The sequence below is a fragment of the Melanaphis sacchari genome, unplaced genomic scaffold, assembly GCF_002803265.2.
Source record: "Melanaphis sacchari strain LSU unplaced genomic scaffold, SCAv2.0 Contig48_pilon_pilon, whole genome shotgun sequence".
Classification (NCBI taxonomy): Eukaryota; Metazoa; Arthropoda; class Insecta; order Hemiptera; family Aphididae; genus Melanaphis; species Melanaphis sacchari.
The window spans coordinates 2,243,617-2,265,019 of record NW_020271327.1 but is presented as its reverse complement, the minus strand read 5'-3'; the positions used below and the strand labels follow the sequence as shown (position 1 = coordinate 2,265,019).

At 27.7% G+C, this 21,403-nt stretch overlaps 1 protein-coding gene across 1 annotated transcript in view; it reads left to right on the top strand.

The window, feature by feature from the left end:
- Positions 1-5,667: 5,667 nt before the first annotated feature.
- The window catches only part of LOC112598411 (formin-like protein 3), a 45,711-nt gene continuing 29,975 nt past the window's right edge, over positions 5,668-21,403 (top strand). Inside the window, exons 1-2 of the mRNA XM_025344855.1 lie at positions 5,668-5,811; positions 10,943-11,708. Coding sequence (XP_025200640.1) covers positions 11,129-11,708 — 580 coding nt within the window. The 5' untranslated portion in view covers positions 5,668-5,811; positions 10,943-11,128. The remainder of the gene's footprint in view (positions 5,812-10,942; positions 11,709-21,403) is intronic.

Genomic DNA, 21,403 nt, shown 5'->3' with positions numbered 1-21,403 from the left:
CTACTGTGACATTTGAAAATATTCAAAAAATTTTGTTTCTCAATCTATCAACTCGCCACATAATGTAGCAAATTCACCTTCAATTTTTCTTTTTTCCCATTTATCATGAACTCAAATCCATTTTTGTTTCTTATTTCTTTGATTATTTTCCTCTTCTTCATCCAGCAGCAAGGTAAATACCGCTAGACTTTCCAGTAATTTGTCTACACTTTAAATCATATTATTATTTTAATCAAACGCCCGAAAAAACAGAGAAAAAAAGTATGTAAAATTCGCGTGTACTCAGAAAGGTAGGTAGGTATTAACGCCTCTGAACGGACAGGAACGACGGATACGGAACGGCATTGTAAAAATCCAAAGCACTGAAATTGAACGAACGGTTCGGATACGGAACGATTATGTGTAAATGGATCTTGAAGGTCCGAGTTCGATAGAAGAGAAATGGTAAACTCCTATAAATGTAATGTAATCTCCTACATAGACATAGTGTTAAGTTCTACAAAAAATAGTGTTAACTCCTATAAAAGATAGTGTTAACTCTTAAAAAATATGATTAAAAAAAAATACCACTCGTACAGCTGTAAAAATATATCAGTCTTGCAATATATTAATGCATAATATTATACAAAAGTATAAACTTAAAACAAAAATTGTTTGAAAAATATAAAAATTTAATAAAACAATAGTCACAACTCATAATCATTTACGTTTATTTTTGTAGTATAGGTACTTTGGGGTTAAACTCTAAACATGAAATTTCTTCTTGTACATATTTATTTTTTTGTGTAAGTATAAATTCATATTTTTAAATTGTTTTTATTTATTTGCATTGTGTCGATACCATACTAATTACTTTCGCTAATTTATTAACAATTTATACTGCAAATGCTCTATTCAAGTGTTTTATTTTATATATTTATTATTTTCAAGTTATGATAGTTTTTAACTTTTTGAGCTTTTAAACTCCAAAATTGTAAATTCAAGAATATTACCCTATTTTTTGGGTAAAAATGTAGAAGATAACTGTATCTTTGATTTTCAGGTAAAAATGTAAAAAGATTATTAGTGTAGGAGTTGACATTTAATGATGATTCAGGTAAAAAGGTTATTCGTGTAGGAGTTTATATCTGGCCCGATAGAATTCTATATGTTTTCTGGTATATTGTACATCACACGTGTACTGTTGGGAATAGCCATCACTGTAAATTGGTCCCATTTTTAATTTATCGGGTGAATAAAATATTTTCTTTATACGAAATTCACGTCAAGAATAATTTTTACAAAATCCATATTTTCCTTCCCATTTTTTAGACTGGCGGTTTAATCGAATTTTAAAATTGGTGTGATTAACAATACAGGGTTTGTTGTGTTTGATTGAAAAATCTGACACAGGTTGCTAACAAAGGCGTAGCCAGGGGGAGTATGGGTATTGTAACTCTCTCAATTGATTTTTATTTAATTATTTTTAATTATTCAGTGAATTAACGATCAAAACAAGAAGACTACGGTTAATGTAATTAAGTTCAAATACTTTTAAATTATAAAAAAATAATTCTAATTAAAATGCATATTTTGAATGATTTTTTTTTTTTTGCTTTCCATGTTCTGGCCCTCTAGATCTTAATTTTCTAAAAAGTTGACCTCTAGTAATTTTTAATAGCCCATCTCTGGTATATACCTAAACCTTAACTCTCCCCTATTCCAAAATTCTGGCTACGCCACTAACTGCTAGTAATGTTATATTACAGTAAAATATCCGAATGGTAGATTATTACTGATCCTTAAACAATTTTACTATCTGAAAATAAACAGAATATTATTCTAGGACGCAATTTAAACATGTTTCGAAAATTCGCAACCATAATTATGCAATTCACAATGACTGGGTTTTTTGTTTTTGTACTTCTACCGACGGCGCCGGTTCTCTCAAGCGCGGGTGGCATGGAGGTAAGTAATATAACCTCCACGAGTCTTCCAGGATACTGAGTCGGTACTCGGTACCTCGTTAATACTATTTGTCCACTCGTTCGCTAGAATACAGACATGCTGTGCAACATCAATTGCATTCACCTAATACTGTGACTCACAACCCACATCATGGGTGTGTATCGCAACAGTGCATACGCATCATCTGCAATAATTATAAAATGTATTTTGGCGTTATGTATATACGCGTGTTCGCTTCACGTCCACGGTCCGCATTATCACCGTGTGTACGCCGGAAGTAGCCTATTCGTGGTCATTATACATTGCGTCATATCCTTCCTTTACCGCGTGTATGTATAATGGTACCCCGGTCATATCACTACAAATTCGCGACAATCGTTTTTTATCGCGTTGCGCGTTAGTTTCATAATATGATAAGTTCGTCCACGCTGCAGTGTGTATGCCGGACGCGGCCTATTACAGTGGTCGTATTTGTTTCGTGTTTATACCTTCTTTGAATAGTTAAATATAACATTTATTGATATTAACGAAAACCCGTGAATGGTGCTGATCCGCTGCTATAAAAAGTAAAAATAAATAAAAACCGAACACACGTGTCTTTTCTGTTTTCAAAACACACGGAGATCTGTTTGACAAGTACACAAATTGACGAGAGGGGGAGACACGTACGATAGCCGTCGATTCTGTTTACATATTATAATTTATATTTAAATATATTATTATATACATATACATGGGATATCGTACGTGGCACTCCGCAATGCCGATCTGGTTAAATTAGTTTAATCGTGTATGCGTGTATGTATTGTATATATACCTAAAAACACACATACACGACGATAATGATATACTTACTTGTAGAGCGCGCGTGTTAGGCAAACAATATATAGGTGTATAATATAAAGTATATATAATATTAATAATATTGTATACATACGCGACAGCAATTGAACGTGAACCTTTACGTAGTGCGTACAATGGCCGAGGCCTAAACTAGTATTAGTGTAGCACGGTATTCGACGACAGCGATGAAAAATGTAAAAGCTTATAATTAATAATAATTGTATTGTTATGATTGCTAAGTGCGCAGGTAGTACGGTATTCTATAGATTTTCAGGCGCTGTGGTATGCAACTCGCAGTGTAAACGTAAAACCTATGTGGGTAAGTAATTTTAAAAAATTGAATTACTTTAATTATTACCAAAAAATAAAAGTAATTAAATTACTTTATTTGTCGTTGAAATGAAATTGTATAATAATTACTTAATCTTCAATCAGAAAACGTTAATTTCAAGTTAAAAAATAAAAAATAATTAACAATCGTTATTTGACAAGCAACGTAGGTGGAATTATTAGTAAATGAGTATAATTTAAAAAAATATATATTAAGAAGTAAACATTTTTAGTACTCAACGCGTTTAAAATTAAAATTTTCAGAAAATTTAAAAAATTTTCAAAACTGCGAAATATTCACTAACTATTTTTTTAGTTAGAATTTTAGAATATTTTTATATTATATTCGTACAATTATATTTATAAATTAAAATTTTTATAGGAGGTTCCTCATACATTTTTGCATCTGGAATTAAAATATGTTCAAACAAATTTTTTTATAGGTGTTTTAAATTCAAATTAAGATAAAATTATCTGTACAAAGATGAAAGAATAACAATTCAAGTATTTTGTTTTGATTTCAAATTATTATTCGCTAACACACAATGATATTTCCAAATACAATGTTCATGGAAAAATTAATTCAACCTACCGTATTACAAGCGATGAAATTAATTACTTCTATAGTGATATAAATGTATTATAAAATGTACTTGGTAATATTACACAGACTAACGGATCATCTGCGTTTTAAGTCTTTTATCATATGCAATGATTTATCAATGAATTAAAATTTACTCAACGGCAAGGTACGTTAATTGATACTTAGTGTACGCATCAGGAACGATAAACAATTTCCCACCTATTTTTAAATTCGCAATACTTGAAACAAGTCGAAATGGTACCGTGTTACATTATAACAATTTTTAATCAAAAGTTATTTTCAATAAATGTTAAATGCTTAAAAACAATTTTAACGAAATCACATAACACGTTACCTTTGTTTTGGTGCTGCCATATATTGCGGTTACGTGCTCTGATATCCAATAATAAATGTAATACATATAGCTATTGCGATATAGACTTCAATATTCAAATTATTAATTAAAAAATGTTATTAATCAAACCTGATTCTGAAAATCATTAGGTTTATAAATGCCAAATAATAATAAAGGAAAGAACCACACCTCGTGAATTGGGAAATCATCCGACCCCATCTACGTATGTTAAAATTATAACAGCAATATATTATAAACCTATAATCAATGACAACGATAGAATAGTATTTCTTGTAAACTCTGGCACAACGGTTGTGGTTGACAAACTCGAGCATGGGTAGAGCGTCATCCGTACGTCATGATCTAGGAGGATTAGTAGGATCATCGCACGTATGAATGAACCCGAGGACGCATAAATCGTGGGAGCACGTCGGTATGCATCGCTTGACTAATGACCAGAAAGGTTATAAGTTATGAATAAGAATAGAAGGGAAAAATATGTATACTTTAAGTATAGCGATCTACTTTCATCCGATTCTGTCAGGCCACATCTTCCAATTAAATTGGTTTTCATTGCTACTTTTGTCGTCAACTTGTGTTTCTGACGATTGGAAGTGATCAACAAATTGCTTCACCGAGTTAACCTCAGACAAATTAAACCTAGACGATTGATAGAATTATAAGGGGTTGATCCGAAAAGTCGGCAATCAGCACAATATGTTTTCTCATCTAATGCCGCCCCCGTGTACTAAAGTCCACCAATGAAGATTACTCTTCTTTGAGATAGAGATAGGTAAAGAATAAAATTAAATTGTAAATATAATATAAACAACATATTATGTATTAAATGTATATTATAATTAGTGTGAGATATTCTCTGATATATTACATAATTAAAAGTAAAATGCAATTACGTATTATTAATTAAAATGTTTAATGTTTTAAACGGTAAATTATTATTGTAACGTCGTTTAATATTTGAAAATTGTACGAGACCATGAAACCCTTCCAAATGACGGGAAGACCGGAAGCGCGTCTTAACAGTTTAATCCGAGCGCACGCATATTATAAGCTTATATGCGATAAATTATAATTAAATAATATAATATACACGACAACAATACGGTCATCCGGCCGTAGAATGTGTGCAGTTTTTCATACAGCCCCGCTCAATAATAATACGTTAAATAGTACGGCACTACTCCGTTCGTTTAAACATTAAACCCGACTAATAAATTAGGTCGAAATTTTATTTTTATAGATTTAAAAAACTTAAAAATTATAATAATCAAAATAGTTGAAAAATATTGTTTTTTTTTCCAGAAATTTTGTTTTGAAATTATTTAAAAGAAAAACATTTTCAATTAAGTTAAGACTTTTTAATAAAAAAAGTATAGTCATTTAAATGAATCACCTGATACAGTGGTACACTTTACATTAAACATAACTATATAGATTCCCAAGATTGAAACGCGTCCTATTACAATTTATTATGTACTACTCATCCGCGCCGCCCTTATCGATTTTCCCGAAAGGGGCCGCCTAACGGACACAACGGCGCTCTAGTTGCGCTGGGTTCAGTTCCGGCGTCTCGTCCACCAGTGACGGTTCTCGACTAAAATATTATAACGTGTCGCCATCGCGTAGTGTTTCGCCCGCGAATATATAATTATAAATTTAAAAATATTCTAAAATTAATATACATTGGTATTTCTGCAAGACAACAATAGAAGATGTTTTTTTTCTTACCTAGGTATTATATAAATTTTTAATAATTTATTATAGTTTAACTATTTATAAAATACCCAAACATTAGATAACATTGAAAATCCACCCTTATTTTATATTCTTGGGATTTTTTTTTAACTTAAACCATTATAAATCACCAAGTTTTAAAGTATTATATTATTGTTCACGGGTGAGTGGTGATCAGTCTAGCTGCAGATAGTGACAATTTATGAGATGAATTATAAAAAGTCCAATACAACAACCAGATTACTTCATGTTTTGGTAAAATAGTTTTATTCAGTTATGTGATAAAAAAAAATTAAACTAAGTGTATTAAACAAACGTATTACTATGGTAGCCTAATTTTACTAACAAAAATGGAACTATTTGTTTTTGAAGTAGGTATAGTATAATTACCAGATAATTCCAGAGTAGTTGTATTGATAAATTTGTTCTTAATATATAATAAATTAATATTATAAAGTCAGTTTTTTGCATTTAGTTCTTAAATAAAGTTTGAACTCTTAAGATTTTAAATGATATTAAGCAACAATCAGACAACTTTAAATAGTCATAAACTTTATAATTATTTTTAGGTATCAAGGAAACAATTTAAAGGTTATTTTTATAATACACATGATAAAAAGTTATATTTTAAAAATATAATTAAACGGTAAAAATTAAATTATTCAAATTATTTTCATTATGTCATCTATGTATTTTTCGACTTAAAATTAAAAAAAAAAAATTATTTTTATTTTTTAACAGATTTTGCTATTTATTAAAAAAATAATATGATTTTCGTACTGAATCCTTCAATTACTCTAATTATATTATTTTTAAAGCGCGTGATAAATTTAGTACGAATAATCGATTATAATATAATGTATTAAGTACCTAGATAAAAATATATAAATAAATAATTTAACTGATCAAAAAAAACAATAATAGTAGGTTCTACCTCCTACCTGCACATTATGATTATTATATCCATCTGTTTACTTTAAAACATTAACCAAAATAAATTCTGTCGATATAACAAACGCTATTAATATAACAAATAATTTTATCATATATAATAATTATTAGTCAACAATAAAAGTTAATCATTAATTACTTTTATTGAACGTGCAATATACTTTAATTACTCTTAAAATCAATACTAATAATATTGTAAATAATTCATCATGGTACTAAAGTTGAAGGTTTTACAAATTTACTATACATTTTACGAAAACCGCATTTTGAAAAAATTATTAAAAGTATTATTAAAATAATTTTAAATATATACATGTTATTTTATTAGAAAAAAGTAATGATATTATTTTTTTTTTATTGAAACCTTCATTAAAATCTAAAATCATTAAATATATTTAATAAATAAAATTTAGAAATAAAAATAATAACGTTAATTGTTAATAAATCCAGTATATAAAATTAATATATATATATATATATTCCAGTAAAACAATTAAGAATTGTTGCATAATATAGTATTTTATATAAATACGAGTAATGAGTATAATCAATACCTTCCTTTTTTTTTATAAATATTTATAAAACTCGTAAATAATATTATTATAACTATAATGTTATTTTAAGGTACTAACTAAAATTAACATAAATAATTTGCGTGTTTATAAAGAAATGTACATATTTTAATAGTTTATCATAAACATAAAATGTATTCAAAATTCAAGTATTAAAAACTTTTTTTTATGTTTCATCAATTCAATCAGACTTAAATCATTTACTTAATTATTTGTTAAAAACATAAACTATACTTCTATACTTATAATAGTATTTAAGATATCAATATAATGTGTGGTATAATATCATGATTAAATAATTATAAAAAAAAAAAATAATTAAAAAGTACTAAAATAATTTGAAAAATCAAGTTTCCGAAAAATGAGTAGATAATAAAAAAAATTATTATTTAGGACAATTGGATAATCATGAGATGAGACACTCAATAGAAATACACAAAATTAGTAAAACGTTTGTATAATTATTAAATATTTTGTTTTGTTTGAAACACCGACTTTTGGAATTTTTAAATACCTCACTATAGAATTCGAGAAATGGAATTTTTGAAATATTGTATGAGTAATTACGGTATTTAAAGACTTATTATTCACGCTATTATTTTAACAAAGTTATAAATGAATTTAACCTACACTTTGTAATTAAATTACAAAATACGTTATTTTTGTATAAACTATAGAGTATAATATAATAAAAAGCGAGTAACCGCAGTATTTATCGTAAATCAGTCAATAATGAAAAAAAACTTTATCTCACGTTCGCTTACTTTTAGATCAAACCGTTTTCGTGTCTTCATCTGCGAGTGCGTATATAGATTACAGATCAACAAAGTTCCAACTAAACGAGTCTTGTGCATGAATGTTAGTAAAAAGCAAGCATCATCATTTCCGTATTTTTTCTCTGAAGAATTGTATCACTTACTCGCCTGTTTTCCGAAGATTGTAGGAAAATTGGCTTTTAATAATATATTGCACATAAAAAGTTCAAAATGTAATTTTTCAGAATGTACCTATGTGAAACAAAACAATTAATATTTTCGTTGTACACTATATATCACTGAACATTTTCTGACAACCTTCCCACAAGTTATCCATAAACTTAATTTTAATTTATGATGTTAAATAATACTACAACAGACTGCAATTATAGTTTCAAACATCAATCACATTTAATAATTTTGATCTCAATAATATATTATTATGTAGCGTACTAGCATGGGAACAAAACTATCATGGATCACCATTCACTTAAGACGTATTTCAGTATGAATATTTATCTTAAAACAGTCAAAATCGGATTATAAACGATTATTTAGAACTGCAAGTATCGAACAGAAAATGAACATAATCAACCGCCAGAGAAAAAAGACCCACGCATAAAAACTTTTAAATAATACTCGACAATATCTCTGTGCTATCTATGACCTATTTGACCATGTGGCTATTACAGCTATTGCCTACAGTATATAATGGCTAAATGCCTATATATAGATATTCTACGCCCTATTAATATTTATTGTAAAAAATATTCAATAGACCAAATGTAGGTAGGTTGGTAGGATAGGTACTTATAGATGAAATACTTATGCTGTATACTAATCGGTCAACGTCGAATATACTTTACTAAGTATTATAATTTATATAATAGATATATGCAAATAGATATTACAACGTAAACAATTTTACTGCAATAATATCCAATATAGTATGTACAATGTAAAAATGTTTCATTAAGAAATTACAATATAAATTTAAAAATTTAAGTAAGAATATAAGGTTGAATAAAGGTTGAAAAATTGAAAAAATTTTAAAATGTAGGTATATAACAACAACAAAAAAACTTTTGAATAAATTATAATTTGTAACTACAATCATTTTTAAAAATGTACTTACTTTTTACCTCTATTTGATTTTATCAACTTATTTACATCTTATACCAGCGATTCTTAATCTGTGGTCCGCAACCCCCTATAGGGGTCCGTGATACTCATGTCGGGAGTCCACGACAACCTTAACACATAACATACGTCAATACGTGATATGAGTACATTATTTCAATATTGTTGGATTCTTATTTTTTTTCATATGATAAAATATATCTTATTATATAAATAGACCTATTTTATCTTATTTTTATTACTTTTTTTTAGGAAAAATTAAATTCAATAAAGATAATTATAGATGTGTATGTTTTGTAATGTCAACTTGTGTAATTTTTAAAATAAAATTATTATTATAAATTTGGTTATGACAACATGAAATGTTTAAAAAAAAAATAACATACCTATTCGAAAAATAATTGGTAAAAGCGTAAGTCTACAATTTCTAAAAACCTTTGATCGGGGGTCCGTGATCTATAAAAGGTTAAGAATCGCTGTCTTATATGGTATATATCAGGGGTGATCTCTAACCTTAACTTTGAGAACCGCAAATTTATAAGCCTATTCGAAGTAAGCCACATTGTAAAGCGATATTTATAAAATGAAGACACATTTTTCATTTTAAATCAAATGAAGGAACATTTAATTTTTACACTACACAACACATTATTATTATTAATATTACTGTTGTTTTACTTATGAGAAGTGCTTTTTCGAGCGTTCAGTTTTTTGAAATCTAGTTGATAATTTGTAAGCGCAGTTCCTACAAGTTCACTTAAATTTTATAAGTTAATTCCGGATTGATATTTAGATTTAATGAATTGCGTTGAGTACAATGATTCACGCACATAAGTAGTGCAAAAGATTGAAATAAGTCTCAGAGCACAAGAGTGTTATTAGTGGGTATTTTTCTTCTGGAGAATTTTTCCAAAATTCTAGGTCGAAATACATCGTGTCTATTTTAGGCTACACATGCTAATAGCACCATCAACACTACCGTGCCAATCTATACTTAATAACGACTGTAATGATATGAAATCGACAGCAATAAAAACACTATTAGGTAAACGATTCTAACGGAATTATATATTTATCAATTTTAGTCTAAGCTTGTTCAACTTATAGCACGAAACTGATTTAAGAGCCGCATGCAACTCGCGAACTTCGTTGTGGCCATCCCTAGTATAAGTTTATTGGAATATACTATATTATTATAATATCTATATGTTTATATAATAGCTAAAAATTAAAATATATTTTTTATTTCATTGTATTCTTATGACACCCCCAGATATATGATATATTTTATACATCGATTGTTTTGAATATTCTTACAAATAATAATCATTTTTTATATTATAATAATCGATGTTAAATACTAGGTTCCAAGTCTCCGGTAAAATATAAAAATTAAATTTCGATGGATTGCGATATCGATACAAACCTTTTATTGCGATGTTTAGGCGAAAAATAAATATTTTAATAACGTGTCCAGTACAATGCTGTAGTATACAACAACACAATATTGTGTGCTTTGTGATAAAATAAAACATTATACAGTTTTCTGGTGCACAAGTCCGCTCTATTACGGAATGCGCGGGGACGCGTATGTACGATGTGCAATGTACCTTGTGCAGTGTAATAATAATAATAAAAATACATTAATATATTATGCATATTATCTAATGATAATAATGTTTTGTATTGTACTCAAAATTGTTGCGTGTAGATTTTACGTGGATGTAAACATGTCGCCGGTTGGGACGTGCATTTCCGGAGAGGATATCCGGTGGCGGTCGGCAGGCCTTTGTCATCGTCGCTGCATTTCGTCGTGTCACCGTGAACCATAGTCTTATTGGGCACAAGCCTTTGAACTCTTACCCGTGCAGCCGCAGACTTCGCCGAGCCCCGAACCATGGGCAACCTACAAAGTTCGGCGGCGCCGTCGTCGCGTGGCGGCCCGAAAAGCCGGAACAAAAGGACATCGACCACCGGGACTCGCGATTGGCTGTTGGGGGGCGCGACGAGGGTGCTACGGAAACCAGTTGCACCGGCGCCGGCGGCGGCAGAGGTGGAGGCGGCGGCGGCAACGGAGGATCACGTGACCGTGACCAGTCGTGACCTCCGCCGGCAGCGGACTCCCCCGGCCCGCAACGACGATACCGATCATCATGCAGATGAGCATCAACAACACCGGCAGGAGCACCACTGCAGCAACCGCCGCCAACGCCGCCACAACGACCGCGACGACGAGTCCACCCGCAGTTCCTCGGAAGAGGAGGACTCTTCAGTATTCGCCGACACGCTGACCAGCCCGCAGAGTGTGTACTCGGACGCCAGAGACGAACCGGACGACATCATGGTGGTGAACGGCGGCGAAACGTTCGGCGGCAGTACCGGGCGCACGGCTGCTGCCACCCACCAGGCTTTTACGATCGTCAAGCACCGCAAAGTCGAACTGAACCCGGCCAAGTTACAATCGGCAGTCGCCAATGGTAAGTCTTAGATTTTTGCGATGACTGTCGATCGCCGTATAATATTATATCCGAATTCCGACACCACCAGTCCCCAATTATTACTACCACCCACTATATACATTTGACATAGGCCTCTATATTGGTATCTAAGTATATGAATACAATGGCTACACAATAATATCACAAGGATAATCTTAGCGATGTAAAAATTTTACGCCAATTTTAAAATATTTAGGTACCTTACTTCAGTGATACGTGTTAATATACTTATATAATGTATAATAATAATATGTAGTATATGGTTACATCAAATGAGGTAATATTATTATAAGCAGAGACAAACATTTTTTTTCTTCGAATTAACGATATTGACATATTATTCTAATGTAATAATTATTTTAATTCAACACACTAAACCAGTAATAATTGTAGCATATAGTATCTAAATTATTTTTATTAGACCTAAAGCCGCTTATAAAAAAAAAAATATATTCATCGTAATAAATAATTATTCTAAAATTTTTATTAAGAATCTCTTATTGATAGTTAATTTTTCATTTATATAGGTTACAAGAAAAAATATATAAACTCATTTCACAATTTAAAAATGGACATAATATACCTAACCTATTTACTCACATCAATGCAATATATTAGACATTTATTAATTATTTTATTTAATAATAGTTAATATATTAAATGAAACAATGTATTAGGTTCACTATTTACATTTCTCTGTCGTATGCCATTTATAAATTAATAAATCGAAAATTATTAAACATTGCATAAAGCATGAGTATAGTCTCAGTTAAATTTTCGTTACTATTTATATCGTTTTATTCATTTAAAAAAAAAAAAATTGTATTGATAACGTTCAATCAAAATTATATATTCCACAAAAGTATATTCCCATTTAACATTTAACTAATTAAAAACATATTAAATCAAACCACTAGGTTTAAATTATAATATTTAACCTATAATTATTTTTATAAGTTTTTAGTTAAGAAACAAAAAATAAAATCTTATGGAGAAAAGTTTCAGATGTTTATTCATCGATTGAATTATTAGTTTAAATTTCTAAATTATAAAAATAAAATTATATTAGGTTATAATAAATACAAATTTTTGGTCAGATGAAAGTATTTAAAAAATCTAATAATATTAAATAACCTAAAATAGGAATTTAAATCATACGTTTATTTATTATATCACTCAGAAAAAATATTTCGTATTGTCAATGAAAGACATACATATTAAGTTAATAAAAATTATATATGATTTTTGATTCATTTAAATATGTGAACTAATATATTCATAATTATTTCAATAGTTTAATATTATGGAAGTAAAATAACAAAGTTATTTTAAATCTAAAAATCATAACTCGTGTGGATAAAATTATCTGTCAATATATATCCACCTATTTAGCTAATGTAACAGACGTATCTTATTTAAATTATTGTAAACAGTAATTCAAAATCAAAATAAAATAAACAAATTCTTGGGTGAAATTTTCATTTAAACAGTTTTTTAGTTATTTTACTATTGTCAACTACGATAAACATTTGACGATAATTTACATCACAATAAATCCAATGCCTTTCAATTACAGTAAATTATTAGAATATTATTATACATATGGGTATCATTATAATATTATATAGATTTGTATTTCATTGGAACACGTCCAAAATTACGACTACGGGGATGTAAAAATTGTTTATTGATTCTTATTTTTTCTTGTATACATCCACCGAGAAGACCACACAAAGACACAATATTGAAAAACATGATATCCATTAAACAATGCTATATTTTACTATATAATAACCAAGCTACGAAAAAAATAATGAAATATTACTTTTGTTAAAAACGACTGAAGTCTGATCTTGTACAATTTATGGTCTACGCGTTTAAATATTTAATAGTCAACAACAGTGTTTATAGTAATTATTATAACTAATAACATATATTTGCGCGTAGGAAAATAAAACAATCCCGGAAATTTCCCCTTTAAAAAAATAACTATACGAGCTTAAACTGTAATCTGTTGTGCTTATATTTTCGTATTTTTAAAGTGTACTAATTATTTTACTTTTCATACAAAAATATTAATATTTTTATACAAAGAATTTTTATTAGCTAATTCATAATTTAAATATCCAAAAATATTGTCCTAATAAACACATATTTTGCAATCTAGCAATAGATTGTAATTTGTAATTTAAACCCGTCATACAATTTTAATTTTAAATAATTACATTGTTTTGATTATTTGCAAATAAATGTTATTTCCAAAAATACTTTTAGATGTAATGATATTATTAAATGGGTTAATTTGCATGAATACCTCACAATGTAGAAAATATTACATAACCATTTATCACTAATCATTAATTTTAAGTATGAAACAGTATAATTATAAAAAATCTAGTAAATATTTTGAACAATCGACAAACATAATTGTTCTGCTAACAAGTAAGATACAAATACTATACTATAATGAAATAATTCAATATAACATTCATCTATAAAGGTAAATACACTAACCTCCGTTTACAATTTTTTAATTACATTCCTTATTGTTTACAAAAAATTTAGTTGTTAATAACATTTTTATGAAATCAATAACATAAGATATTTACTGCTTCTAATTTTAATTATAGGCAATTAAGAGATACTATAGTATTGATAAAAAAAAATAATAATGGACCTTGGTACAATTAATCTTGATTACTTACGTGCATTATTTAATCACAGGTTCTTTAAATCTCAAAATTCAAATTTGGAGAAACAAAAATTAATTTTAATTAATTTTAAGAAAATATTAATATTTACATTAATATATAACATAATAGTATAAAATTACTCAATGTAAAACGTATAATAACAATTTTAATGAAAATGTTCTTCTAACTTTCAATAATTTTGAGTTATAATCATTATTTTTACTATTTACTTATTCATACAGGCAATTAAATACAAACTATCAATTTATTGGTCTGTTTCCTTTATTATAAATATTTAATTTTGAAAGGATATCAAATGAATCATTATTTAAATTATACGATATATTGTCCATCATATATATATATATATATATATATATATATATAAACGATTAGCGAGTTAAAAGTTTATTGAGTTTTTAATATTATGATATACCGTTAAATTTTGATTTTTTAAATATTAAAATATGAAATTTGTTTTTAGATACTATTTAAACCTTGTATAAAATTTCTGATAATTTTCTCAATTTATTCTGTATTTTATACTTATAATTAATAATAAGAGATAATTGTTTTATCGGCTTAAAAGATTAACTGCATAAGTAATCATTACCTATTTATTATGTTTAAAGAAGTATCTTTAAAACCATTTTTCGAAAGAAAAAAAACTATAGTATTATGTTACTCATGAATTGCGCTAAAACGAGAGAAGTGATACGAGTTTTCAACACCAAGCCTGTATTTTTTTTAAGATCAAAAATAATACAGTTTAAATATATATATATCATGTACATTGTACAGTGTGGGAGAGATTGTTAGACAACAAGTTTGCATATCAACTGTCTAGACGCATGCGTGTCGCTTGAAGACATACAATGCAGTAGTATAATACTAGTATGAATAATCAACTTGCAGTAGGATGCAAATAGGGAAGTCATTTAGGCCTCTGGCCCTAGTAATAAATTATATATTAATTCTTAGTGCTCTCATAATCTCATTAACTATTAATGCAAATAACTAAGTTGTTTTCATCGATACAAACAAAAAAAAAATTCATATAGTAAATACTTATAATAAGTAATATTTTTTATATTTATTATATAAATAATAAATATCTATTATAATTAAAAGGTTGTAACTTGTGAGTACTTTAGTAATATTTAGTTTTCGTAGTACAACGGCACAAGAAAACTTCCGTTAACGGACATCATTTATGAAGTTAAAAACAGCCAACTATATTTCAATAATACATAGATAAACAGCACAATAACACATGATATTATTATTAATTAATGCATGTATTAATAATAAAGTAATTAGAATGTAGGAAATTATCACACATTAATATGCGGTAGAGTATTAATGTCCACTATCGTTTACAAGACTTAGTTATTAATTATCATAGAATAACTTTTAAATCGAAAAAAAAGTCCATTGTATTAAAATATGAAGTGCACTAAATTTTTAGTTAACTACAAAACACTAATTCATTTTAACTTGTTAGTATAAATTTTAAACAATTAAAAACTTGTAACTGAATTCAAATTATTAATTAGCATTTAAAAAGTTCTAAACCACCTCATAGAGCCTCGTGGGAAATAATATTTTTTTTTTAGATTTATTTAAAATAAAAAATAACTTTATATTATATGTAAATAGTTTAAGATACAAAAGGGTGATAGGGCAATCACATCCCCTCCGCCACCACCACTATGGCAACGTTTTTTTCCGTAATTCTTATGTCCTATTTAATTGTTTATATAGTTGCGATATTATTATAAATTTGATTTGTTAGTCGACAATTAAATTACACATAATACAAATCCCTCATCAAAATTTACTAATAAATCTATATTATATAAATATTTTTTGAATTCCTCCCCCAATGAAAAAGCCCTATATCTACTATTATGTATAGGTATAGCTATTGTATAAACCTTATTGTAATTTGATAAGTATTGTATCATACACTATAAAGTCTACTACTCGAACCACTCGAAAAAATGAAGATAATATATTGTTGTAAAAAAGTTAACCTATCAAAAATTAGCATGTATTTTAAAAAGAAATAATTATTAATTAAAAATGTAAATGTAAAAATAATTGTCTCATAAATGTGATACTTAATTAACTTCAATAAACAAATTAACTGAAAATGTATTACAATGTGGTATTTATATTTACGTAATTTTCAATAACAGACAATTTTTAACTGTAGACTTATATTTTTTCATTATTGAAAGGTTTTGGTGCAGTGAGTACCAAATAAATAGAATAAATAGATCATAGGTGACAGCCATAAAAAGTGTGCATAAATTATATAATTGATGTTGTAAATTCATAATAATATATTATTCTCATTTCTCACATATTAGTTCAAAGAAAAAGTACCGTTTTGGTTTCTTCGTGTAATAACTACTTTGGATTGGTTAAAAAAATTTCTAGTGGAGAGTGGTATTTTAGACAATAATATACATTATGTTATGAAAAATCTCATTACCGTGTTTAATACTTTGATCATCACGTACAATCTGAAATAAGATAAAATATATTTGCACCGTAAAATTAACAAGTTTAAGTCATGACTCACAATGAAAGTCTCTGAAAAATTAAAAAACATGAATTTACATACTTTTCAAAAATTTAAATAGGAATAATTTGGAAAGAAAACTCATACATATTATTAAAAATTATCAAAGCAATATGTCTATTTGGTTTTTTTCTGATACTAAAAAATACATTAGCATAAATATAAAATATATACTCATAATACTATACCTAATTTAATGTAATATCTAAAATTAGTTCTTGTACTTGATGTAAGATATATTATTCTCTAACATTGAAATGGTTAAATTAATGATTAGTATAGAAGGGTTATTCAAATTATTTTCATACTTTTCATAAAATGGTAATTAATTCGTAATATTTGTTTATTATTCCAAGATTTTCTTAAACTTAGATTTAATACAAGGAACTGAGAAATTGAGGAAGTACAAAAATTAATTATTTTTTCCGAAATTACAGCCTGTATTTTCTATAATGCGTGAGAAATCCAGTAGGTAATAATTATAAGTATAATATTATAAAAATATTAAATTTAAGTAAATATGTAGTTGTGTAAGTTAGATACCTATATATATATATATAGTTATAATGTATTTTATTAAATTATATCATGTGACTCGTTTAAATTATAAAAAAGGTTCATAAATTAAAAATATATATAATATAATAATGTATAATTAATAATTATTGAAACTTGAAAATTTAAAGTATTCGCGGAATCAATTAAAATTATCTATTCAGCATTAAGCAAATAACAAAGCGGTATGTAATTTTAACGTTATCAATCAATTATAATATAATTATTTGTACCTATAAAAAATAATATATATTTGTATTTACATATTTTTTTCATGATTAATAATTGTCCAATGACTAATAAATATACAATTAATTTGATATTATTGCATTTGATAAGGAATAAAATCATGATAAAATATTAAAAAATGTACTAAGAATATGTTATTATCAAAAAAAAAAAAAAAAATAGAAATAAAACATAAATTATAACATTTACGATTTACCGAGACAAATTGAATGATTTATTTGAAATAATACGGCATATTAAATAATAGTATACTATTACTTATTATTTTTTAATATATTCGTCTTTATGTGTACTTAGTGTACTACAAATTATAATTATTATACATACAAAGAAATATAAAGAAATGCAAATTATTATACTTTAAATAAATATTTCAGACTATCTTATTATTGTATACATTTTAATTTTGATTAAAATATATATACATATATTATATATTTAAGTATTAAACGTATACTATCAATAATAGTTAATATTTAATATATATATTTATAAAGGCCGGATCCAAGACAAATTTTCGAGAGGGAGGGGAGTTATACAAATTTTAGTAAGTGATGTATAAAATAACGAACAGTTTATAAATGTTTTAAAGCAATTAAATATTTATATTTTAAGCACCATATATAAATAATTAATAAGGTTTGTTAATAATTATTTAAATACGCAAATACATAATATAAAATAAAGTTCAATTTTACAGCACAAATTCTATTTTTATCTTTTGAAAAACGATTGATTACTTCCTCAGAATCAACAAGAATATTTCTTTGTAAATTAGTCACTAAGTAATGCTAAACTAGTTAATCTATACTCTATTTATAACAGTATAGTGTTTCGCAAATAGTTTATAATTATTTTTAAAAAATAAAATGTGCTTTCAGGTGTTGTCGTGGTTGACACCGGTAAAATAATCAAAAATGTTAATAAAAAAATATATAAATAATAACTAGTTAAAATATGTATTTTACACTTAACCAACACCCACTATTTTGAGTGTTTTGATAATTTTTAAATTAACTATAATTATTTCATACTTGTTGTTAATCGACGCTCAGCCATAACACTTACAAAACTATAAACAATTCAAACGTTTTAAAAACACTTATTTTGTAAATAAATCTTTATCTTTATTCATCTCTGATTTAAATATTATATGTATATATAATATTTTATTTACTACTTTACCTAATATTAGATTATAATTTATACCCATATTATACATAACTAAATATATTTACGATAGCTAATTAATATAAATATTTTTTATGTACCATTACACTTTATGTCAATTATTTAAATTCGACATTTTAGAATTCAATATAGTTATGATACAACGAAATCATTAAAATCGTCTGAGAAAAATCCTTATTTTATATTTTAATTTTAATTTCATTATGATTTGAACTTCAAATAATTATACAAAACAATATTGTGAATTGTGAATAAATAATTTTGATATTTTTAACAGTAGAACAACTTACGTTGACTCTTGTAGTAAATTAATTGATAAGCTTTTTGGCCGAGAAGCAAACATTTTATTAACATAAATAAAAATAAAAACTAAAAGAAATCAAAAATTTTAAAAATCTAAAACTAAAATAACTTTAAAAAAAAGCCAAGTTATTTTAAAAATTACATAAAGCCTAGAAAATTAATAGTATACATATTATTGGTGAAAATAGTCTCAAAGTACCAACTATATCAATTATTTGCTGCCATAAACATCTCTCAATGTTGAATAGAACTGAAAAAAAAAAATAGAAATATATTATCCTACGTGTTGGGACAAAAAATAAAATAAACACACATCCTTTAAAATGGTAAACTGATATATTTCTTATTTCTTGCTTCACTTAGAACCTATAAGGGAAGTTAAGTTTAAAATGAAAATGACTTCTATTTTCGGTTATCTTAAGACTTTCAACATAAAAAAAAATCGAAACTCGACCTAGTTAAAAATCAACTACTTTAAGTAATATTTCGTGTTTATCCATCACGCCGTTTATATAAATAAATAAAAATGACTTGACTAAAACATTAATTAATTGAATAATTTACTATATATTTTAGAACAAAATGTAGCACATTAAGCAAGGAATGATTATATGAGAAAAAACGTAGTTCGTTGTATTCACCGAGTTTTATAAATCGTTAAAGCCCAGTCTTTCAAACTTGCAATAATCGAACCAAGTTCGTCGGTTGAACGCCAAAAATATACTTGAAAACTAAAAGAATGGCTAAAAGACGATGTAGATAGGTACTTAAATGTATCCGGGAATGACAAATAACGACATTAAAAATTATGAATGACGATTTACGAAACACGGTATATTATTCTTGTTTATTCAGCTGTCTTGGCCCGGACAAAAGTATAGCCGAGATACATAATACACGCGCTTAATAGTACCTACACGTATGTGATCACCTATTATTATTGAATAACTACGCTCAAGAATATTTTAAACTCGTTTGAACGTCTCATTTAGATTAGAAAATAGAAACTCGTCCGATTTTTTTACTACGCACTTACCCGTAGTCGTATAGAGGTAGGCAGTTGGCACTAGACTGTACACAACACCAATACATAAACACAATGGTACAACACGGTAACACACGCGCAACACATCAACGTCGACGGGCGCAACAAGTGTTATCGAGCCGCCACTCTGAGAGCGCCCGAACCGCACGTCCCCCGCGGCTAAATGCGTACATTTTGACGAATAAAATAGTAATAATTATTTACAATAATAACGACAATAGTAATTAATATCAATAATAATAATAATAATAATATCAGCTACGTCTCTTTCCGCCATCGCACAGTAGACAATATTATAATATTTTATTATTTATTACAACGATAATATCGTTTAGATAGTGCAGTGGGCACTGCACCGACGCACACACACACACACACACCCGGTTTAGCTGCGCCGCGACGCGACAAGCAGCTCAGCCGCCTTATTACGTGCGGTGAAATAAATACGCACACGCACGTTATCGGAGACCGAAGAACGTTTCTAATAAAGTTTTATTTTGCCCCTCGGCGCGCGTCGATCTATTCGTATTATTTGTTGCTGCTCCTGTCGTTATCACTGTTCACACACACACACACACACACACACGCGCACAAGTGCGCGCGCACCCAATGCCCGAGATAATATACCTACCATGATAATTTAATATTATGTTATGTTGTACAATGTATAGTATTATACATAAACTTACTCTATTTTTGACGTAATTATGTACCTTTACCACGAGCCGCGCGACGACGTCGTCGGTCAATGCGTGCGAGATAACGCGCACGCCATCCCGGTCCGGCGTAAACACGCGGACGACCTCGCATCACATCGCACATGTCGTCGTCGTCGTCGTCGGGAAATGGAAAGCACACTTCAGTTGTTAACCGACCGATCGATAATGTTTGTTGACACATAAACGATTATAATTTTCGCATCGTCGATTCGCACTGTAATACCTATCCGATACGAGCGTGTACCTACCGTAACGCGAGAGAAAAAAAAAATCCGGAAGATCATATTTTTGTTATTGTTACTGCTGTGGCTGCTGTTTGCGTGTACGTC